The 21,583-nt window shown below is 41.6% G+C and overlaps 2 protein-coding genes across 5 annotated transcripts; one reads left to right on the top strand and one right to left on the bottom strand.

Moving 5' to 3' along the window:
* Positions 1–127: 127 nt before the first annotated feature.
* On the bottom strand, positions 128–3,647 carry ercc1 (excision repair cross-complementation group 1). Its single transcript, XM_061088674.1, has 9 exons — positions 3,518–3,647; positions 2,899–3,315; positions 2,253–2,356; positions 1,994–2,093; positions 1,500–1,576; positions 1,050–1,149; positions 745–816; positions 493–561; positions 128–412 (listed from the first exon to the last, which is right to left on the bottom strand). Exons 1-9 carry the CDS (start codon positions 3,575–3,577, stop codon positions 350–352), a joined length of 1,062 nt encoding a protein of 353 aa, XP_060944657.1. The 5' UTR covers positions 3,578–3,647; the 3' UTR covers positions 128–349.
* Positions 3,648–4,743: 1,096 nt separating this feature from the next.
* Positions 4,744–15,284, top strand: sona (SON DNA and RNA binding protein a). 4 transcript variants are annotated; one of them, XM_061088184.1, is made up of 11 exons: positions 4,750–4,888; positions 6,357–6,372; positions 7,049–7,138; positions 7,408–7,615; positions 7,968–8,044; positions 8,152–9,942; positions 10,291–10,687; positions 10,932–11,449; positions 11,678–12,165; positions 12,311–12,403; positions 13,206–15,284. In XM_061088184.1, the coding sequence occupies exons 3-10, from the start codon at positions 7,111–7,113 to the stop codon at positions 12,383–12,385; spliced, it is 3,582 nt and encodes a 1,193-aa protein (XP_060944167.1). In that variant the 5' UTR covers positions 4,750–4,888; positions 6,357–6,372; positions 7,049–7,110; the 3' UTR covers positions 12,386–12,403; positions 13,206–15,284. The 4 variants fall into 4 exon arrangements, with proteins under 4 accessions (XP_060944170.1, XP_060944167.1, XP_060944168.1 ...); XM_061088187.1 differs by lacking the exon at positions 6,357–6,372 and having other exon boundaries at positions 4,744–4,772; XM_061088185.1 differs by lacking the exon at positions 6,357–6,372.
* The last annotated feature ends 6,299 nt before the right edge of the window (positions 15,285–21,583 follow it).

The following is a 21,583-nucleotide window of genomic DNA, read 5'->3' as shown; positions in this document are numbered from 1 at the left end:
CCATCTGTTTTTTCATTTGTTTCCTTCTATGTATAAACTAAATATATGTACAAATATTTTATTGCTTATTTTTGTTTTGTGTAAAGTATATTCAATTAATTGAGTAACAAAGAATTAAGGCACAATATAAAGTATACAAATATACAAATATTTATTTTCATTATTTCCATAAAATTCATTCAACATTAAACCACCTACACACCAAAACTCAAAAAACACTTTTCACACTGAAACAGTGTTGTGACGCCCTGTGAACAGTTCAGATTTTAAATCCTTGGAACCATCCTTGATTCTCAGTTGGTAGTTATTCAGTTAAGTCCAAGGTGATGACCATCTCATGTCTCAAGTTTCAGGTGTCTTTTGTTTTGGACTTGAGGAAGGGCTTGTGCAGCACGTCGTAGAGTCGTCTGGCCTGTGAGCAGAAATATTAATTGAACAAATGTTCCATCTATCCTCCGCACAGTTATATCTTGCTTATGTGCTTGAATGTACCTTTTGTGGTCCAAGGCCTGGACAGAGAACCAGGTCTTCCTTAGATGCACTGATGATTCCTTCTATGGACTGTTAAAAAACAAGAAATACAAGGAGATCACATATCACTCAGCAAAACTGGAAACAACGTACTTACACACATAATGTGTGTGTGGAGGGGTATAGTGATCAGAAACAATCATAACATTAATCTTTGCCATACAGAGCAGCTACTGGAGGAAAAAATACTGTTTTCTGTTCAGTAATACTCACCGAAAAAGTGGACAATAAGGTAATGGCATCAGTCTTGTTTATAGACTTGACAGTGGTCAAGCAATCTGTAACCTTTAAAAAACATATCAAATTATGGATCACAAATCCAATCAGCATCACATTGTTCAGAGATGGAAAAACTCTGCATGACTTTGGCAGTTTATTTTAATCAGAATTTCAATGTGACGCCGTCATATTAAGTCAGATCACATAATAATGTCTCATATGTCTTTTTTCTGAAGTGGCAAAAAGGATCACATTAGAAGTAGTTTCGGATGTTTAAATCTTTGGATGATATTGCCTACCTTCGACAGATAGTCCTTTTCCACTTGCTCTTTCAGTAGGTCTGCTGGTTTCTTTTCATAAGCCTTATATGTTTCTAGGTAACGTCCTGCCTCCTCCGGACTGTTAAATCAACACAATTAAAACGTTAAGAATATTTGAATTGTTCTTTTGGCCAGCCATAATGCTAGATTACAAACAGAAAAAAATAAAACATGCTAGAGTTAGGGTTTTTGAGTGTTTCTCCATGTGTTGATTATGGTCAGAATGAGCATATTTAATTTAATTTAAGTATGAAAGACAGAAACTACAAATGTCCAATCTGTATAACATAATAAATAAAATACTTTCAGTATTATTCACAATTCACAAAGTTTGTGTATTCTAAGCCGTTTCCAGGCCTGCTCTTTTCTGACCGTGTTTCTGAAAAAAACAATGTATCTGTCTTCTTGGCAATCTGTAGCTGGTCTTACCTCCAAGCCAGGATGAGAGTGCAGTCGGCCATGATGCAGATGCGAGCCAGCTCCTTCAATGCATGATGAGGATCTTTCTGTGATCATATACGAGTGAGAAAAACTAAATGAATTCTTCAAGCTTCATAAATGGAACATGGAGCTGTAGGTTTTTTTTTTAACCAAATATTTTTCAAGTATGTATACAGCATATCTGTCATCCATTAATATTTACCTATATGCAGACGTGAAACAGCCTCCAGCTACATGTCACACTTTAAATAGTAGAGCTGAATAAACTTAGGCAAGGTATAAGATATACAATATTTTGGAATGGTAGGCTGACATAAAAGCGTGTATTTATTGATTTTGTGTTTTCTAGAGGCTTTTCAGCTGAACATCCCATTATTACATGTCAAAACTTACTGTAGTGGAAAACAACACCTACCAAATAAACAGCTATATCAGCTAACAACATAGCCTGAATGTATTTACAGAACATGTTTTTTACTTACTACATCTACTAGCACCAGTAAAACTCGCAGGGTGAAAGTCTGTCCAAGTAGCTTCAAACGGTCGTGTATATAGTTTGGGTTGAGGTTGTGATACCTCAGGCTTCAAGCCAGCCCAGACACCAAGATCCAAACCAAACAGGCAACACAAAATAAAGAAAACACCATTAAACATTAACAAAACAAACTGTTTACTCCTCCTGTGTACATTGAAACACATCTGCACGATCTCACACACTATTCTTCCAGATCAAAACCTCACCTGAGGAAGAGAGCACACACCGTTTGGCCCAACACATAGTCTGGTACGACATCTCCAAACTCCCACGGGACACTCCGCACAAACTTCAGAATGGGATTTCCTCTCTGTATGAATGTAAAAAAAAGATGTGATGTGATACGTACCATTTCGCCCAACAACTAACAAACTAGAAAACACTTCTTTCCAGATAAAACCCAAGAGACTGAATCGCCATTTGAAGTGTCAGGTGTGGCGAATTACAATTTACTATTAATGATGGATAATTTAGGGTAAAAAATTAGAGTTTTCCTTCAAGTTTGTAGTTAAATATTTATCAGTATAATGCTTATGCATTGCACGGTTAGAGGTATAACACATCATTGTATGGAATGTTCTACCTCAGAGTTATGAAATATTTCGCTTTTCAACAAATGTTTTGTTGTAATTTCCTGCCCACAAAGAAGAGTTTAAAACCACAATCAATTGTCTGATTTCTTCAACTTCCCCTCAGAAGCAAAGAGCAGCCTATAAGAAATAAAGATTTGACATTTATCATCACAATACACCCACCGACTCATAAGAAAGATTTATCATGGCTTCATGCCCAGTGTTTTTGTAAATCCTACATATCTTGTTGCCTGATTGAAAAACCCTTAAGATTGATTACCTGTCGAGAACTGACAATAATGCTGCTCCCTGTCCCCACTGGTTTGGGACCCAGGCTGAGGCTCGCATCTGGCCGTGGACAGTTTCCCTCTTTTTGATTTGTGCAAACCGCCTGTGTCTCCTCAGTCCTCCGAACCACCTCAGATCCACCTTCAGTCCCTTTGGAACTGTCCTGATCCGGACCTGTTCCACACCCTTCAGTGGCAGAAGATCCTGAACCAGTCCAGGTTTGTTTCACACTGGGGACACCAGCACCATCAGTCCCGGGACCTCTGAAGATGTTCTCCTTCTGAGGGGCCACGGTGCTTTTACTCTGGACGATGTATTCAGCATAAGACATGGGCTGGTCCACTGACTCCGGAGCAGGGGAGGCTGAGGAGACAGCTCCTTTGGATGAAGACACAAACTGCGGCTTTGGCTGAAAAACAATGAGACGAAGAGCCGGTCTGAAGATTATAAATAATATCGGGTATATTTATAGCAAGCTCTCCTGACCAAAGCGTTGTGTTGCTACTAAGCTGCTCATTTAGACATTTGAATTTGAAAGGGAGGTTAGTCGGTTAGCTTGCTAACTATTAGCCGCACGAAGTTAGGAGTTGAGATTGAGGCAGAATACAGACCGGTGTTCTTTCTTTGGTGAAAGCTGAATCTTCCAGGTTGATGTTGAACCGTTTACTCATGTCTTTCCACTGATAAAGACTTCTCAAATAAAAAAAACACAGACTACAAATCCTACTGCTCACTATCGTCTGACAGGAATAGCAACAATGACACTTCCGGTCTACCTCCTTCAGAATAAAAGCGTCCCCTTAAATTTGTAAAATATACTGTAGTCTATCTATCTATCTATCTATCTATCTATCTATCTATCTATCTATCTATCTATCTATCTATCTATCTATCTATCTATCTATCTGTCTATCTGTCTATCTGTCTATCTGTCTATCTGTCTGTCTGTCTGTCTGTCTATCTGTCTGTCTGTCTGTCTGTCTGTCTGTCTGTCTGTCTGTCTGTCTGTCTGTCTGTCTGTCTGTCTGTCTGTCTGTCTGTCTGTCTGTCCGTCCGTCCGTCCGTCCGTCCGTCCGTCCGTCCGTCCGTCCGTCCCTCCGTCCGTCCGTCCGTCCGTCCGTCCGTCCGTCCGTCCGTCCGTCCATCCATCCATCTGTTCTAGTTGTTCTTTCAGTCCTCTGTAGGCTACTTTTCAATCGTCTCATGCTACTTTTTTTCTGATGTTACTAACCGCTGGGATAGTGATAGAACTATCACTAATATATGTGTATATGTACATGTGTATATACTGTCTATGATATTAATTCACCAAAAGACCACTCAGATCACCTCCTGATTTAGAAATTGTTAGACAAAGATCAGAGTATGAGACAAAGTTGTAAACTGTGCATGTTGGCATGTTTAACTCTTTTTGTCAGTTTAAGGTCTGTCCCTGGTTTCATTCATATATTAAACTTTATTTCATTGTTGCCCATCTAGATCTCCCTGGCAGAAAATAAACTGTATAGTTGAAAATGAAAAAAATCCAATACCTGAATCATCTCTTTGACCAAATCACACACATTTTAACCACGCAAACACACTTTAATGTGATGACTCAAGTGAACTCAAATTGCAAGTTTCATTTTCGGTCAGATCGTGCAGCGACAAGTTTGTTTATTTGTCTGATATATAATATATCACAACTAGCTCATATCCTGACACTTCTTCACTGGATGAAATTAACATGTGACAATGAACATCAAGACAAAAACATCAAAGTGCAGATCTTACGGATCCCGCGGTGTGGAGTTGCCTAGGAGACCGTGACGCCGCCATTGAAACCGCACAGCATGCCGGGAAACCTTTCACCATCATGGCGGACCAGTAAGTTCGCGGACGTTGTCAGATAGCAATTTCAGCGCTTGTTCGCTCCCGCACATTTCTAGGACCGCGGTCTTCTGGTATTTTCCACAAAGGAACCGGCGACCATCACACACGAGGTAATTTCGCGACGGAGACCGACGACGTGGACGAGCGAACGACGCTGCTCTGTTGAAAGAAGTAGCTGTTACGTATCTTAGCAAACGAGCTAGTTGAATGGCTAGCATTGTGCTAGCAGCGTGCTAGCTTAGCCCGCTGCAACATGTTAGCGGAACGAGGTGGCGCTGAGGCCGCGGCGTGCAGGCTACATGTGTAGCTGTGATAGCGTCTGCGTTGTGTCGGACCATTAAATGAATCGGTTTTCCAGATGCACCATAAAGTCTCTGTTATATTAACGTGAGCTAACGTTAGCTAGCTTGAGATTTGTGCTTTGATTTGTGATAATAATGTTAAAGTTAGCTGCGGAGGTGCAGGCCCGGCAGTGTTTGCTGTTTTCTAACGTGGCGATGAATAAACTTTGATTCCGTTTTAGTTTATTTTGTCTTTTCCACCCCCCCATAGCCTATTCGTAAAAAAACGTGCCTTCGTGTAATTACATGGTAAATAATGTATCGGTATTAACCCACATTAAATCTAAAATAACATATTGGCAGTCATAGATTTTCGATGGTTAGCTTTAGCATGAACCCGAAACGGCAATGTCCGTTTGATGTGTTGGTTGAAGCATCATAACTTGGAGTGTAGGTAACTTACATTCTGAGTATCGTTGTTTTTCATTGTCTGGAGTAATTGTTGTTGGTAACTCTAGTAAGGGAATGGTTTCAGTGAATATAGGCTATGGGTGTTTTCTGTAGTGTTTGAGACTGTGGCTTCATTGCCGGTGTTAGTGCCCCTCACGTGTCAATGGTGGCATGGCTAGTGTTGATCGTCTTCAAACTTTTACGATAAGACGACTTACTCTCTTTAGTCAAGCACAGGCCTCGTTGACTTATCGCTAAATCTCATCAGATCGGTATGTTCATGTAAAAATGTCGAAAGCTTAAGTTGTCTTTTGCGTGAATAGCAAGTTCTGAATGAGTTTGTGGAGTAAGCCTTTATTGATGTCTTGAATTGAATCGTTACCAAGCTTTATAATTAGATATTAATACATTTGACTAATGCGGGGATTTTTGCATCAGAAATCCAGTCTCATTGTGAAAGAGAAACTCCAACCTTGCTTCGTTTAGAGAGGGTCTGTTTCAAGTGTTTGTATTGATGCTTAACGTCAAATACGACCACTGCTCATGTATTATAGTGATTGCAGATTTGTGAGTTTATTACAACCCTGGGATATTCTCAATCAGTGTATTGTAGCTGTTCTTTCCAGTCTGATAATCGTATGCCACTGCTCACACTCATCATTGTGTGTGTGTGTGTGTGTGTGTGTGTGTGTGTGTGTGTGTGTGTGTGTGTGTGTGTGTGTGTGTGTGTGTGTGTGTGTGTGTGTGTGTGTGTGTGTGTGTGTGTGTGTGTGTGTGTGTGTGTGTGTGTGTGTGTGTGTGTGTGTGTGTGTGTGTGTGTGTGTGTGTGTGTGTGTGTTGTTTACAGATTGTAAAAGTGAAAGGTAATCATTTACTCTTCTTATCCTCTCAGTATTCTCATCAGCTATGAAATGCAGTAGAGTTATCTGGTTTATTTTTTCTGTTCTACAAACAATCTGGCCACGGGGTGTTCTTCTGCTATCACTACAGTGCATGGCTTTGTTTTTTAATATAGAGTAGTACAAATGAACCAGAGCTGATTTGCTAGAGATTGCTGGTTTATTTTTACCTAAGTTTTTAATTTCTGTGCCTCGCTGGGGGAAAATTTGAAAGAGATGAGCTCCACTCCTGATCCAGCAAGTTGCTTCTTTGGTTTTAATCACAGAAGGGCCGTACACAGAATACAGCAGACATGTCTACTGTTATTCAGGTTATTGATGAAACTGTGTTGATGCAGCTTAATTTCAATTTGGTAGTAAGTAGCTGTCCTGTTGGTTATATGGTGTAACATTTGACCTGCAACTTATTGATAATGAATTGAATGACATCCAGATACTGATGGAAGTATGACAGCACAGCTATTTTGCTCAAGGTGAATGGGGTCATTTCAGGATTTTTTTTAGTTATCATTAATCAAGACGTGGCTATTTAACATTTTGTTGAAGCATGGTTTTGAAATATACAGTACTTAATTAGTTTGTGCTACATTTTTTACTGATTTGAGTTCCATGCCTCTGTCCCCCCCCCCCCCCCCCCCAGTGTTGAGTGAGGGAGCAGCAGACCAGTGACATTCAGAGGGTCTTGAACAAGACAGCAGCACAATGGAATGTGCAGTGGACATCCCATTAGGTGAGTGGTGGATAACACAAAAAATCATCTGTCATTAAAATTCTAATCCAGTTTGACAAAGTTTATTTTGCTGCATTGCCACTGAACCATAAAAGTCTATTGGTGTACAGAAACACATTAAGGATCCTTTGAATAATTTTGACTAATGTTTTTTCCCCCTCTTTTACAACTCGTGCTCTATTTTTGAAATAACCTACACTGTGAGTCATTGCTCATGTCATGGATTTGCCAAATACTTGTGTAATCAGAAATACTGTTTTCTTGTGCAGGTGAGGAGGAGGCACCTGAGAAAGATGACTTAAATGCGAAGGAAGGGAATGAGACACCCCATAAGAAAAACAAGAAGCACAGAAAACACAAAAGCAAGAAGAAGAAGCGGAAGAGGAAGGGTGATAAGGAAAGCAGTTCAGAATCTGGTGCTGAGTCCGATGCAGAATCACCACCTCAATCTAAACCTGTTCGGACCACCAGAGCCAGGTCAGCTTAAAATTCCCAGCCCCATGAGTAAACCAAAATACTGTTTGAAAGATGTATTGATGCCAAAATTAAGAATTTCCCTGCTATTTTACAAAATTCAGGTGATTTCACTCAAATTGTGAGTTATGAACGGTAATTTAGTCATAATCAAAATGTCATATCTCTCACACTTCATGAAATCCGTTTTTTCATCACGCCATCCAATGCAGATGTCTGCGAAATGCCATAATGAGCTGTAGAGTGTATTTTTCACTTACTTGAGTAAGATTCTGTAACGTACCCAAATTTAAATCGTGGCGAATGTGTTCTTTGTTAGTATTTGGCACTTACATTTAATATCTTGCGTTTTTAGTGCCAGACTGGCCCAAGCTACAGGAGCTGGAGACCCTGCTGGGCTGAAGGAGGAGAGTAAAAGGAATGTGATTACAGGTAAGTGATCCAAAAACACTTTTACTATAAAGTGCAGGGTTAATCTGCCTTCATATTTGATGTGTGTGTGTATATATTTATATATTCTAAATAATTTCTTCTCTCAGATCGTGTGGACACAGAGGCAGATACAAAATCCAAAAAACACAAAAGACATGCAGCTAAGAAGAAGAAAAAGAAGAGGAAGAAAGATGAAAAGCAAGGAAAGAAATCTCCATCGCACTCCCCATCTGAAAGCAGCTCGGCTTCAGGTTCAGAGTCTGAAGGTGAAGGAGGCAAAGCAGCTGGTGATGCCAAATACTCTCCAGCTGCAGCATCTGACCTGCAAGAACCATTTTCCAAACTGGGTTCAAAAAGCAAACGAGGGGAGGAGACAGGAGTTCCCATGCAGAAACCTGAAATACTGGGAGTGAAGAAAGAGGAGATTACAAATATGGATATGTCCCCAACTGGAGGGAAGGAAAGCAACACCAATGGATCCGAAAAGGAAATGTCGCCATCTATTGGCCAGGTTGAGATAACACAGACGGCGACAGTTCGGGTTAAGACAGAAGTTAGTCATGGAGATGGCACATTCAGCCATGCCCAGGAACTGCCTGACATCATCCCAAAGCAGGAAGGCACTACCGCAAGAGATGACCCAGCCCTGAAAGATCAGGCCAGTTTGGTTCAGAGGGAAAAGGTAAAGGAACATGATGGATCAAGGTCCAGGTCTCCTACCCCTTCCAGAGGAAGAAACAGAAAGAGATCTGGGTCAAGTCATAGTCGCTCACCAACACCTAGTCCCAGTAGGCAGCAGTCTGGTGGTCAAACAGCAACGACAATTAAAGACGAGTCGAGATCCAATTCCAGATCAACCTCAAAGGGAAAACAGTCTACAACTCCTTTAATGAGTCGGCAGATGTCCCGCTCTCAGTCCCCTAAATCTCGAAAGAAGTCCCCCTCCCCATTGTCCAAATCTCCAAAGGGAGCAAGCTGTCAATCCCGGTCCACCTCTCGCTCCCTCACCCCCAAGAAGAAGGTGTTAAAATCTCCAAGAAAGTCCAAGTCCCCTAAACGTCGTAGAAATTCCTCATCTACTTCCCCAAAGCGACGCCGGAGTTCCCCCTTTTCAAAAAGAAAGGTTTCGCGCTCCCCTAAACGTGGTGGGCGCAGGTCCCCCTCTATAACTCGGTCTCCAAGAAGAAGCCGAAGGTCTGAGTCACGTTCTCGTGGAGGCACTAGGCGCTCCAGGACTCGCTCACCCAGAAGAGGGGGTGCAAGTGCCAGGCGTTCAGGGTCACGCTCCATCAATCGAATACGTCGCTCCCGCTCTAGATCTAAACGGCCTGCTCGTCGCTCCAGGTCACGGACCCCACCAAGACGTGCAGGAGGCAGGCGTTCAAGGAGTCGATCCCTATCTCGACGTAGGAGGTCACCACCCCCAAGGTCCCGTCACTCCCGCTCCCGGTCAATCCGCAAGAGCAGGCGGTCTCGTTCACGTTCCATTGTACCCTCTAAGCGTGGCCGACGTTCCAGATCCAGAAGTCCCCGCAAATGGACCAAATCTAGAACCCCTCCCGCCCGAAAGAGGTCAAAATCCAGGTCACCAGTCAGAAAACGTTCTCCAAAGTCTGGAAAACGCTCCAAATCCCGCTCTTTGTCTCGAAGGCAACTGTCAAAGTCTCGCTCGCCACTACCTGGCAAGAAGAAGTCAAAATCACCCGAGAAGATTGCGAGAAGGTCAAAATCCCCATCTATCCCTGCCGACTTGAAAAGATCCAGGTCTAGGTCTGAATCAAGTGGTGACAGCTCCTCGCCAGCCAGATCCCCATCTTCCTCTCCTGTGAAAGTAAAGATTCCTTCTCCTAAGGCAGAGGAGACAGCTGCAGAAAGGGAAGGACTTTCAGTAACAACAGGTCAAGAGTTTTTTCATTCCTATATTTTTATGCAAACTATATTTACTTAATCAATTTTGTTTATATAGTTGCACTGTCTGCACGATAAGAGTCTTCATATAATTTCAAAAGCAAAGGGGAATCTCACCCCATGCATCAACACTGTTAATCGTTTGATATACTCTCCTCCATTTTTCCTTCAAACTGAATACAATTGTTAGTCAATATTCATTTTGGTGATGTTTGCTAATTGGGTAATATTGGTGATATAGTTATATATTTGTGAATTGTTTTGGATACATTCAAGTTTGTTTTATAAAAATGTCCTAACATTTCTTTGTGCAAAATCTTTCCACATGTACTATGCAGGTGGTTGGAAACCTGTGCCCTCGGTAGCTGCCTCCAACCCCCAAGCGGAAAGTTCCTCAGATAAATTGCAGGAGCAGCTTGCTCCTAACCATGACATGGTGCAGAAGGAACACACCAGCTCAGCCAACGAAAAAGATGGTTCCAGGTCCGGTTCCCAAGAGCCTAACCTAGGTGGGTCAGATTGTTCCGACGGCTCAGATGAAGAACGGGATTCTCCCTCTCCAGTTAAAATTACACCTAAATGCCAGAGAAGCTCCTCGGTTTCAGTCTCTCCAGAAGTGCAGAAGAAACAGTTGTCAAAGTCACCGTCACCTGTGGCCCGAAGGAAACTTTCACGCTCAACCTCATCCCCTCGACGATCAACATCCAAGTCTAAATCCAAAAGGAAGCCATCCAGGTTAGTGTGTTCGTCTGTGTTTGCAATCAGGGATGCAATGGGTCCCTTAAAGAGCATTAATTATATTAATTAATCGTCTTAAAGGTAGTAGATGTTAAAAAACTCATGAAGATGATCTCAAAGTTATCTTATTGCCGGAGTTAATGTTCGGAAATCTGACACGTTCTGCCTCTGTCTAAATGCTGTATTAAGTTGCCTTGTTGTGTACAGGTATTGAGCCGTCTTATCATTCATCTTTCCTCAGGTCCAAGTCTCCATTGAAGAAAAGAGAATCTGTTTCTCCTTCAGATAGGAAGAAACGAAGGTCTAAATCTCCTGCCCGGCGGCGGCGGTCACGCTCCCGCTCCGCCGCACGCCGTAAGCAATCAGGCTCGAAGTTGCGAAACAAACCCCGGCGGTCCAAGTCTCGCAGTCCACCCCGCAAGAGGCGATCCCGATCACCCAATGCTCGAGGGAGGAGGAGGTCCAAGTCCCCAGACAGGAACAAGCGATCAAAGAGCCGCTCCACAGGCCGAAGGAAAAGGTCCAGGTCAATAGACAGAAGCAGGCGCTCTCGGACTCGTTCCACTGATCGCAGACGCAGGTCTAGATCGAGGGGTCGGGGGAGGCGTCCAGTGTTTCGTAGTCGCTCGTTTGATAGACGGGACAGATGGAAGAGGGAACCTAGCCACTCTCCAGTTCTTATCCTTCGGAAACAACGTCGCTCAGGGTCCCGGACTCGCCGCAGCACCAGCAAGACTCCTCCAAGGCTGACTGACCTGGGTAAAACAATTAGATAATAACCAATGACAATCGCATTTAATACAATAAACTTTTACCAATTGTCATTCTATATATTCTAGGAATATTTTTGGAACAGTTGTTTATGATTTTGTTTATTAGATTTCTATACTTAGTTTTCAACTACTCTAATGCTTAATTTTGACTTATTTTTCTCCCTATTTACATTAACCCTCTTCCATGTATCTCTTCTACAATCTCTTTCCTCAGATAAGGACCAGCTGCTGGAGATAGCCAAGGCTAACGCCGCTGCCATGTGTGCTAAGGCAGGGGTTCCCATTCCTGAGAGTCTTCGGCCAAAAGCCATTCTCCAGCTCCCTCTACCCACTCCATCTCCTACCCCCCTCTCATTACCTCTACCGTTACCGCTTCCAATGGGCATGGGGATGGCCAACATGCAGAATATGGCAAACATGAGTCATATGGGCTTAGGCAATATCCATGGAATGCCCAACATGTCAAACATCACAATGAGTGCTGCTATGGCGAGTATGACGGCAGCGACTATGACGGCTGCCTTGACCAACATGGGTGCACTGGCTTCCATGCCTCCCCTTGCCCCACTTCCTACCATTACGAACAAGCCTCCACCATGCCTCGCCCCGCCAACGCCAACTCTTAACCTGGACCACATTGAGGAAGCAAAGAGGAAGGTCACGCAGCAGGCTAACATTCACACCATCAAGGAGCTTACTGAGGTAAAAGGGGGCTAAAGTTGTCATTTTTGTTTAACTGTTTTATTGTGAGAGTGACTGAATGATGAGTGAGTAGTGTAAGGATGTATAAGTGCATATAGTATCTGTGCATGTCCTAACTGATGTGTTTTCTCTTGTGTTTTTGTAGAAATGCAAGATGATTGCAAATAGCAAGGAGGAGATGGCCATTGCTAAACCTCATGTCTCAGATGATGAAAGCTAGAATTGCCAGGTCTTCATGGTAAAAATTCCAATCTATTTTTTTCCTTTTCATTGTACATCTTTCTATTTGTGTTTTATTACTTGGCAGCCCCATTGTTGCCCCCTTCCCCTACTTCCTTCATTATTTATATTTATGATCAATTGAATCCTATACCAGTGGGATTTTTTATTTTTTTTTACCCACTCCAGTTTTTAGTTATATTTTTATGACGTGTTGGCCCACTAGTGATTTTATGGGCAAACTTAAAGTGAAGTAAAGTCGAAGCTTCTAGATCGCAACCTGGTGGCTGGCTGCAGTATAAGTCATGTACCCAACTTTAAACCACTAAGTCAAATTACATGTGAAGTAATATTTTCACTGAGAAGATTTCTGTCATTTTAGGCTTATTAGACTGATGTATGTGCAGGACGGAATCTGTTTTTGTAATTTTAATTGGTTATTTGATGTAAAGACGGGGGCAGTCGTCATGATTGGCACCTGAGACAGACTCACAATCGGTCGAGTGTTATCGCCAGGACCTCACTACCGGGGCTTCTTCCCCTGATCACAATTGTGCAGGCTGGCTCCAAATTTGCAAGATGGCAGCTTTCGTAACCAGGTTATTTCTGGCTTTATTTCTGGATAGTGGGTGGAAGTGGAGATGTGTTGTCCATCTTTATACACTCTTATCTCTCACTGCACTAAAGTGTTCCTCTCTATATCGTTTAGTCCTGCTATAGTTATAAAGCCTGTTTTTCTATACATATTTATTATCTATTTTGTCTCTATTTACTATATTAACAGGCAAACTATTAAAACTTTGACTTTTCTCTGCACACAGCCTCCGAAGGACTGAAGGAAATTGTAAAAAAAAAAATATTTTCAAGAGGACTTCCCTATCCACAGTTTCCTTTTGTCAGCCGGATAACCTGAGTCATAAACTACCAAGAAGAAAAGCACCGTAGTTGTCACAGTTTTAATGTAGGAGTACCGGCACCAGCCACTGCCCCACTCTGCTCCCCTGTTTCTTTCTGTGTGTGAGAGAGAGGGCGAGAGTCAGGCAGACTGTAACCTGTGATACCACTGAGAAAACTGGATACACTGACATGTGTGCACAGTTGTATGACTGTACAGTGTGTGAAAGTGTGTGTATATATTGACTTTCACCACAAACCCCTCAGTGTTGCTGCTTGCTCGAGCAGTCGTCGTCGTTAAGACTGAAGAGGAAACAAACCAAACTAACTAGTGGCTCAAGTGTTTTTTGTAAAAGATTTGTTTCTCTAAATTAGTTTTACTTTCATGATTTTATGCTAAGGATTGTGTTGAGTGGAGATTGCTTCCCTTGTTCTGCTGTACTCCCTTAGTTACCTCTACTCCCTGGTTTTATTAATAAATAATGTAGACAAAAGTTTTGGTTGATCCTCACACGCGAGTTGTTTTCAAGGTCTCGAGGGCAAGAGTGTCAACATGTGTCCTGATTATGTGATAGAAGGGAATAAATGAGTATATTGGCTGCAAAAATAAGGTTTTGGAATTTAGTTTAAAGATTACTGTATCCATTTACAAAGCTGATTCAGTTCTGCCCTTAGTGTAAATTATTTTACCCATATTTTAAATGAGCAAAGCTTTGACTCCTAACCTGGTCTTTCATCTTTGCTTTATTAGGATTTCCTAAGATGTGGAAACATGTTTCCTGTTTATTTGAAAGGTTGTTTCATCTCCCATCTGCCACCCTGCCACCCGTTCTCCTGGGTTTTGCAGAAGACATGTTATTTAAGATGCACAGGGCATGTGGTATATCAATGTGTCAGACCATGAGGCCAATTTAACACTTGAAGAAATATTTCTTAAGTATGTCAAACATTTTTTGTCTGGGTTTGATTTAGTGCAGGCGACTATTGAAAGAATTAATGGTTGTTGTGCCAACCATAACACTTGACAATAGTATAAATCCAGATGAAGATCAAAATTAAGAATGAAATTGTATAAATCCACCAGGTTTTTGATATTCCCTAAAAGATGAAAATGCAACTTGATTCTCTTAATGTAGGTGATTATTACTTGTTTAGTAGTTTTTTTATGTTTTACTGCGTGACATTAGAAACAGGTATTGAGTACACTTTAGACACCTTTGTTGGTTCGGCTGTTTACTTGAGTAATACATAAATTCCACTGGTGCCATTTTTAGAGGCACGCCTGAAAAATGTTACTACAATGGTGACAAATTACTGATTGTGGTTATAGGGGTGAATGATGAAACCTGAGTATTTCCTGAGTTGTAACGCTGTTAAATGTGTTTGTCAAGACAATCAGGTTCTTCGTCTGTTCTGTTTTTTTTTTGCAAATCTGATCATCTTGCAGCTTTGTATTCAGGCGGCAAATTTGGGATTTGTTTTAGAGAAGAGAAAGTGTAGTATGAAAAACCCAACAAGCCTTTTTCATTTAATCCAATGATACAGTTAATATCTTCTTTACATGTAGATACTGTCAGGCCTGCGCTAGGTAATTCGTTAGAGCTGAGTAAACAGGATCCATGTTTCACAGTAAACCTTCATCCCGTTGGTAAGCTGAAGGACAAAGACGAAGTTGGTGCTTTTGGGGAAATTGTGTTTTTTTTTTCCCTTAACTCCAACATTTAGCTTCATCAGAGGGAGAAATATTTCTGGATCCGTCCTCCCATGTCGTTTTTCTATAACCAGGGCTTTTTAACCATGGAAGATGATCTGTGACTGCTTTGTCAAACTGTACCTATACAGACTCTGCAACACAAATATTGTTGGACTGATTCCCTGCGGTATCTTAAAACTGTTATGACAAAAAAATGATTTTTTTTTTTTTTTTTTAGGGAGTCAGTTCAGTATGACATTGCTTGCTTTGTACATAAATGTGTTACAGTTATTAAAAATCTCAATGATCTGTATTTATTGTTGTCCTTGTGTGATATGTTCACCTGTCGGGTTCAAGAAGAATCACTTCTCACAAGGGCAGTAAAGCGTTAGGCCTCATAAAAATGATTGGATATGATGATACAAGTAATTGAGCTCTGTATAGCTCTTTCTAATATCTTATAACTCCTCATCTCATACATATACATTTCACCGTCTGATGATCTGCAGTGACGAGTGTCCTGAAGGTTTCTCCCTCCTCAGTGTTTAGTTTGGCAGGGCACCCTGCTTTATAATGAGAATCCTGATTGTTCTGAACTTTTTCAATTCAAGAAACTGTTCTCCTGGGAACTTTATAATGTAGCAGAATCTTTTGCGAGCCTTGACAGTCCTGTCTCTAAACCGAAGGCATTTCCTTAAACCTTGTGGTTTGATATTTGCTCTTATATGCATTATCAACAGTGAGACATGTCTGTTCAATTCAAGGTGTAGAATGATCTCATAGATGATTAAGAGAAATGGGGAGTGCTATAGCAAACTGAATACTTATGTTAATATGATATTTTAGCTTTTCCTTTCAAATAAAATTGCAATAATTCAGTTTTTGCTTTGTCACTAGAGGTACTGAGTGTAGAGGGATGAGTTAGTTAAATATATGGATTGTAGGCGGATCCAAGTTTTTCAGTCCCCTCTATTGATGTGTTTATTTTGTTAGTTTGTCTTTCAGATAAAAGTAGAAGATAAAAGTAGACTTGTATTAATGTGAATGTTTTATGGGAAATGTAGTCCCTGATAAACCCATGCCATTTCCTTTGTTCTGTTATCAATTTAATGCAGTTTCATTAAAAAATGTTTTAAGCACCTGCAGTTATGAAATCCTCCAACAAGTGGTGCACTTTCTCTTTGCACTGTTTTTATCCTGGATATTAGTGAGTAAATTCATTTCCAAAGCCTTTAATCAAGAGACATTAACTCTGTGAAATTGCAAACAAGCCATTTTAAACCTCTATTAAGAAAATGAGCATTAAAACACATCAGTGTGCAATTTGTGTAGGAACTTTGAAATTGGATTAGGTGAGAGGCTTTGACGTATTAGACGTTTGTTTTCTGCTTTGTTTTCTAATTCTGACACAGATGTCCAGTAAAGACGAGCGACCCAGCACAATTTTCATGAAGAAAGCTTTAAAAGGCTTTAATCTGTGGATTTGCTCAGTGAATCGGATAAAAAGGTTAAAAACCCCACCACAGTGGGACGTTCTGCTTTGGTCTTCATGTGGTTTGATAATACAATTCACTGTGGCATACACTGAGATGAAAAATGCAATCATTACCATAGTCATGGATTAGGGGCTTTGGACTGATCAGTGCTGTGGCTCGTTTTCCTCTTCAAATGAAACAAACACCAAAGACTCTTTCTTCCAGTCATTTCATCACATCACAGTCCTTCATGAATTCTTATTTTGTTTGCCTGTTGTGATGGTGAGGGACAAGTTTAAGCTTTTATGTCTTACTCTGAACACATTTCCCCTTAAAATCTGTTCTGTGAGAAATGCAAATCCATAAATGCAACATATTCATTAATTCAAATTATCATCCACCTGAGTGAACTGTGGTGTTGCATTGAGATGTTCTCTCAAGACCGCGCTCGACCTCCTGCCACTTATTTCCAATATAATGAGGGCAGCTGCCGACCGGTGGCTGTGCCCTGGGCTCTCCAGTGGCCAATCTCTGTGTGGATGAACTAGAGAGCAGAACTTTGAGATCTTCTGCAGGAACTGCTCCAAGCTACTTGTTCAGATTCATGGTTGATACCTGGATCAAAAGCAAAACACATGGGTGGAAGTTCAATGCAGTGGACAGCAACATTAAATCCACTCAGGGGGATGTCAGGGGGAATCGTTTGGCCTTCTTGGACTGAGCAGTGCACACTGAAGATGACAGAAGCCTTAACATTGAAGTATGCAGACAACCCACACAGATCCCTTACTCTTTGATTCTCATCACCCACTGGAGCACAAGCTGGGCGTCATCAGAAGTCTACTCCATTGGACTCAGATCCTCTTCACAAGGACAGAGGGGCAAGGAGCAAAAGACACATCGGGAAGCACTGGGAAAGTGGGAGAGCAGAGAGAGAGCAAAACATCAATACATGGAACAACATGGTTATTTCTTATAGTGCAGGAGTATCTGAAAACTGTTTTCAACAAACACTGTATCCATGTGCACATGAAGCCCAGAGGACAAAACACCCAGGCATAAGCAGATCATTGTATGCAGTTCATGCAGCGAGGAACACACAGACATGGGTGGAAAGAGATAAACACCTCCCCACTGGAGACCCAACTCCTCAGGACTGAACCACTTACATCTGTCGGACAAGGGAACCCAATTAAAGGACAACAAAGTGCATATCCTGACATGAGAAAAAAAAAAACAGCGGAGGTGATTTACACCACACCAATTATCAGCTGCTGACGTTGCAGTCTAGAGATCCTTCCCCTGGTAGCTCAACGCCCATGTGGCTTGACCGTCATGTAACCCTGACAGCTTACTTGATGGTCAGGTGGGTCAACGACTCACACGTGACATCAGCGCGGCTTGAGGGATTGACAACGTGACGAGAGGTTCAATTGTTTAGACACGAAGAAGCCTCTCAGATGAGAGGTGAGTCTTCTTCAAGAACCCTCGACATCATCCATTTGCCTTAGAAACATATGATAAAGAGACTGTAAGAAAACAAATGAAATCTTGAAAGAAAACACCCCTCATGACTGAATTTTGAAAATACAGCCACTGTCTTAATGTGAATCAAGAGCATATAAGAACATTATTACAGCCACTAAACTAGAGCATAAACCTCCTCTAAGGCCCAACAGTCACCTTAAATTCAATCAAGCTGCACCAAATCGCACATATACTCATAGATCTCAGTTTACTAAATGTTCCTGATTATTTTCATAAAGATTCATGAATTATTCCCACGTATGTCAAAAGATCTATATCTGTGAGCAAGTTTCTTGCTTATGAACAAACAAACTAACCTCCTTGGTGGAGAAGAAGAAGAAGAAGAAGATGCACTTTATTTATCCCACCCACATGCAAAGACACAGTCATGCAATGGGGAAATTAGTTCTCTGCATTTATCCCATCTGGTGTGATCTTTGGACAGACACACAGAGCAGAGGGCAGCCATGTACAGCGCCCGGGGAGCAGATGTTGGGGGGGTAAGGTGCCTTGCTCAGGGGCAGGGTAGGGACAGGGTAGGGAGAATAGTCTTTTGATCTTTTTGGACAGATCCAGGTTCGTCTTTATGTTGTTATTCTATCCAGGTAAGTTTTTGTTGAAACTCCGTGGAGTCGAACCGTGGAGTCGAACCAGCATCGAACCAGGGACCTTTTTCTGCCAGTAGTCCAAGTTTCCAAGTTTCTGCCACTAGTCCACCACCTCTCCCTATAGGAACATGGGGCTAAAAATGAACCGTAATACATATGAATGAGATGACATATATTAACGATGGTGCACACAAGGTTATCTCTTTGTTGTGAGTTTGATTTCTTTTTTACCCTTGATTTCACAAGGGTAGATTAAAGTTGGAACCCAACAAATATCTGACTTTCCCACTCTTGAGCAAAAACAAAAAGTAAATAAATCTCTTTTCTGAGCCCTACTCATCCCTACAGAAAAAAACTGCAACAAATCTTTTAATTAGAAATGCAGAGGCAGCGTTTTTATCCAACTCTTAGTTTCCAGCACTGTTTCCACTATGTGTGGGTTGGGGTTTGCTATCTGCATTAACTAAAATCTGAGGAAGAGTAATTTGGTTTAATGATCCTGGCCAATTATACTTGTTTAAAATGTGGATCGTAAATTACATTAATACGTAATTACAGTTACAGTTTTCCTGTCAGCGTCTGCAGGCGCACTTGTTTGCACACAGCGGTTGTATTTGCATGTATAAGCATGTGGGTTGCATACTGAGCAGCTAGTGAGTCATTGGGTCTTTGCAGATCAATGGCTGTCAGTCGATGGATGGCTGAGTGCTTTGCAACGACCACCCAGTCCAAGCACTCTACCCGTTCTGTCGAGCAGCCAGGAAAGGAGGTCACATACTCCCCCCTGCTTCCCTTTTGCTAAGGATAATTTTCTCTCACATTGTTGCTTCATGCTCACACACACATACACACACAGACCAGAGAAGCGGATGAATTCAGCCCATGGTGGAGTTCTGGATCAGAGTGGAACTTGTTTCACTGCAATGTCAGAAAGCCTAACGAAGACATTGGAGACAGCAAAGGGAAGAGGAGAAAAGAGGATTTGGGAGAAATGAGAGGCGCGGCGAGATAAAAGCTGACGAGATGGAAGAGAAAGGAAGAGGAAACAAAAGAGGAACGAAGAATGCCTAATTTCACAGAGGAGGATTTGGAGCACTGCCGACAGAAATGGGCGAGCTGTGTGTGTGACTGTGAGGGTCCGGGCACTGGTCAGAGGAGGACAATAAAGGTTGCGACTTTGACTGTACTTGTCGGTTCATTGTACAGTCAAAGCTGTGTTTATGTGTGTATGTGTGTGTACATTTCATTTCAAGCGTGTGCGTTTGTGTCGTTGTCCTCGATAGGTCAGAAGCCAAACTTGTACAAAAGCAGGAGATTCTCCTGCAACATTAGTGTCTGAATATCTTCGTCTTAATTAGTGAAAACACACATGTTGCATCACCGTACCTAACTATCTAAAGAGGGCACTGGGAAGGAGCAACTAGAGATCCTTATTTATGAATGAATGAAGTGAAACCAATTCAAATATTCATGTTAACTGGAAAATATTGTTGGCAAGAATATTCAAATGTGAGAGAGAAATTCATGAAAGACATTTAATTTATGGTTGATGACAAGAAATGATAGATTGATAGATTGATAGTCTGATTGATTGATTGATTGATTGATTAATAGATATATAATGATATTACATATGTTTTTGTGGATCAGATTAACTGCACATCTTATACTGGTCGTATTAATTAGATTTTCTTCTGAAGCATGAGTCATTTCGGATGACTGATGTAAGAAACCAGACAAGTGATTATCCTCAGGAAATGTTCCTCCTCTGACCTTCATTTGAAGGCGTCTCAGAGAAAATGACCAATACTAAGCCCATCGCAGCAGACTAATATATATATATATATATATATATATATATATATATATATATATATATATATATATATATATATATACGTTATTTAAGTTACTTCTTTTCAGTAAAGTTTTGTAAGTTTGGTTTCAATTCGTTATTTGAAGCTATAAAAAGGGGGTGAAACATCACGATTGTACAGAGCCCCAACTGCAAATCCATCCCACGAACGCTACCGGCTCCAAATGTGCAAGATGGCGATGTCTGTATCTCACATATTTTGGCTTCATTTATGGACAGTGGGAGGAGGTGAAGACAAGGCGTTCATCTCTATATAAAGTCCGTGAGACATAACCAACAGTAAAGTGTAACGTTGCCCTGCTGTATAGCAAAGACACCGAACTTCCTGAGACCGCGTGGAAATATATTTGTGTGCTGTGCATGCACTTTCCTAACTGATGTTCAGATGATGCATTTGAAATGTGGCTTTAAGTCATCATGAGTGGACCTGGGTCATCAAGCTCTGTCTGCCAGGGCAGAGGAGAAGCCGGCCACTGCCACAGAGTTGACCTATGAAGTCAACCCCAGAGACGGATGCTTCCTGACTGCAGCACGTGTGGCTGTGAATGATGAGAACATCACGACAGTGCAGTGTAGAGTGTGTGTTGGAATGTGTGTGTGTGGTGGTGGCCTAGACTCCAAGTGGTACTTTTCTACAGAGGAAGTGTGTTTGTGTGAGTCAGAGATCATAAGAGTGTGTGTTTGTTTGTGAAATTTAGTCTGAGCGTTCACAGTAGCAAGGTTGTCGTCTTTGCCTTTCTCCCTCTGTGTGTGTGTGTGTGTGTGTGTGAGAGAGAGAGAGAGAGAAGGAGAGACAGCCTCAGGAATGTGTGTGTTAGTTCCAGTTCATTGCCTGAGAGCAGAGGTAGAAGCAATCTCTGTGTGTGTGTGTGTGTGTGTGTGTGTGTGTGTGTGTGCGTGCCTGTGTGTTTGTCACAGGGACAGAGGGAGAACCCGTGGTGACGTCCACAAAGATCAAGGTAGATCAAGGTTAATATGTGTGTGAGTCTGTATGCGTGTGTTTTGGCTGTGGGGAACGAAAGTTCCTCTTGTGTCCACATTGATTAGTTTAGCATTTGTTCGTACATCAGAGGTGAGACTCGGGATTAAAGCCTCAGGGGAATCACGTTAACAACAATGTATCTGA

Source organism: Limanda limanda, chromosome 16 (assembly GCF_963576545.1).
Source record: "Limanda limanda chromosome 16, fLimLim1.1, whole genome shotgun sequence".
Classification (NCBI taxonomy): domain Eukaryota; kingdom Metazoa; phylum Chordata; class Actinopteri; order Pleuronectiformes; family Pleuronectidae; genus Limanda; species Limanda limanda.
This window is presented reverse-complemented; position numbering and strand designations above follow the sequence as displayed.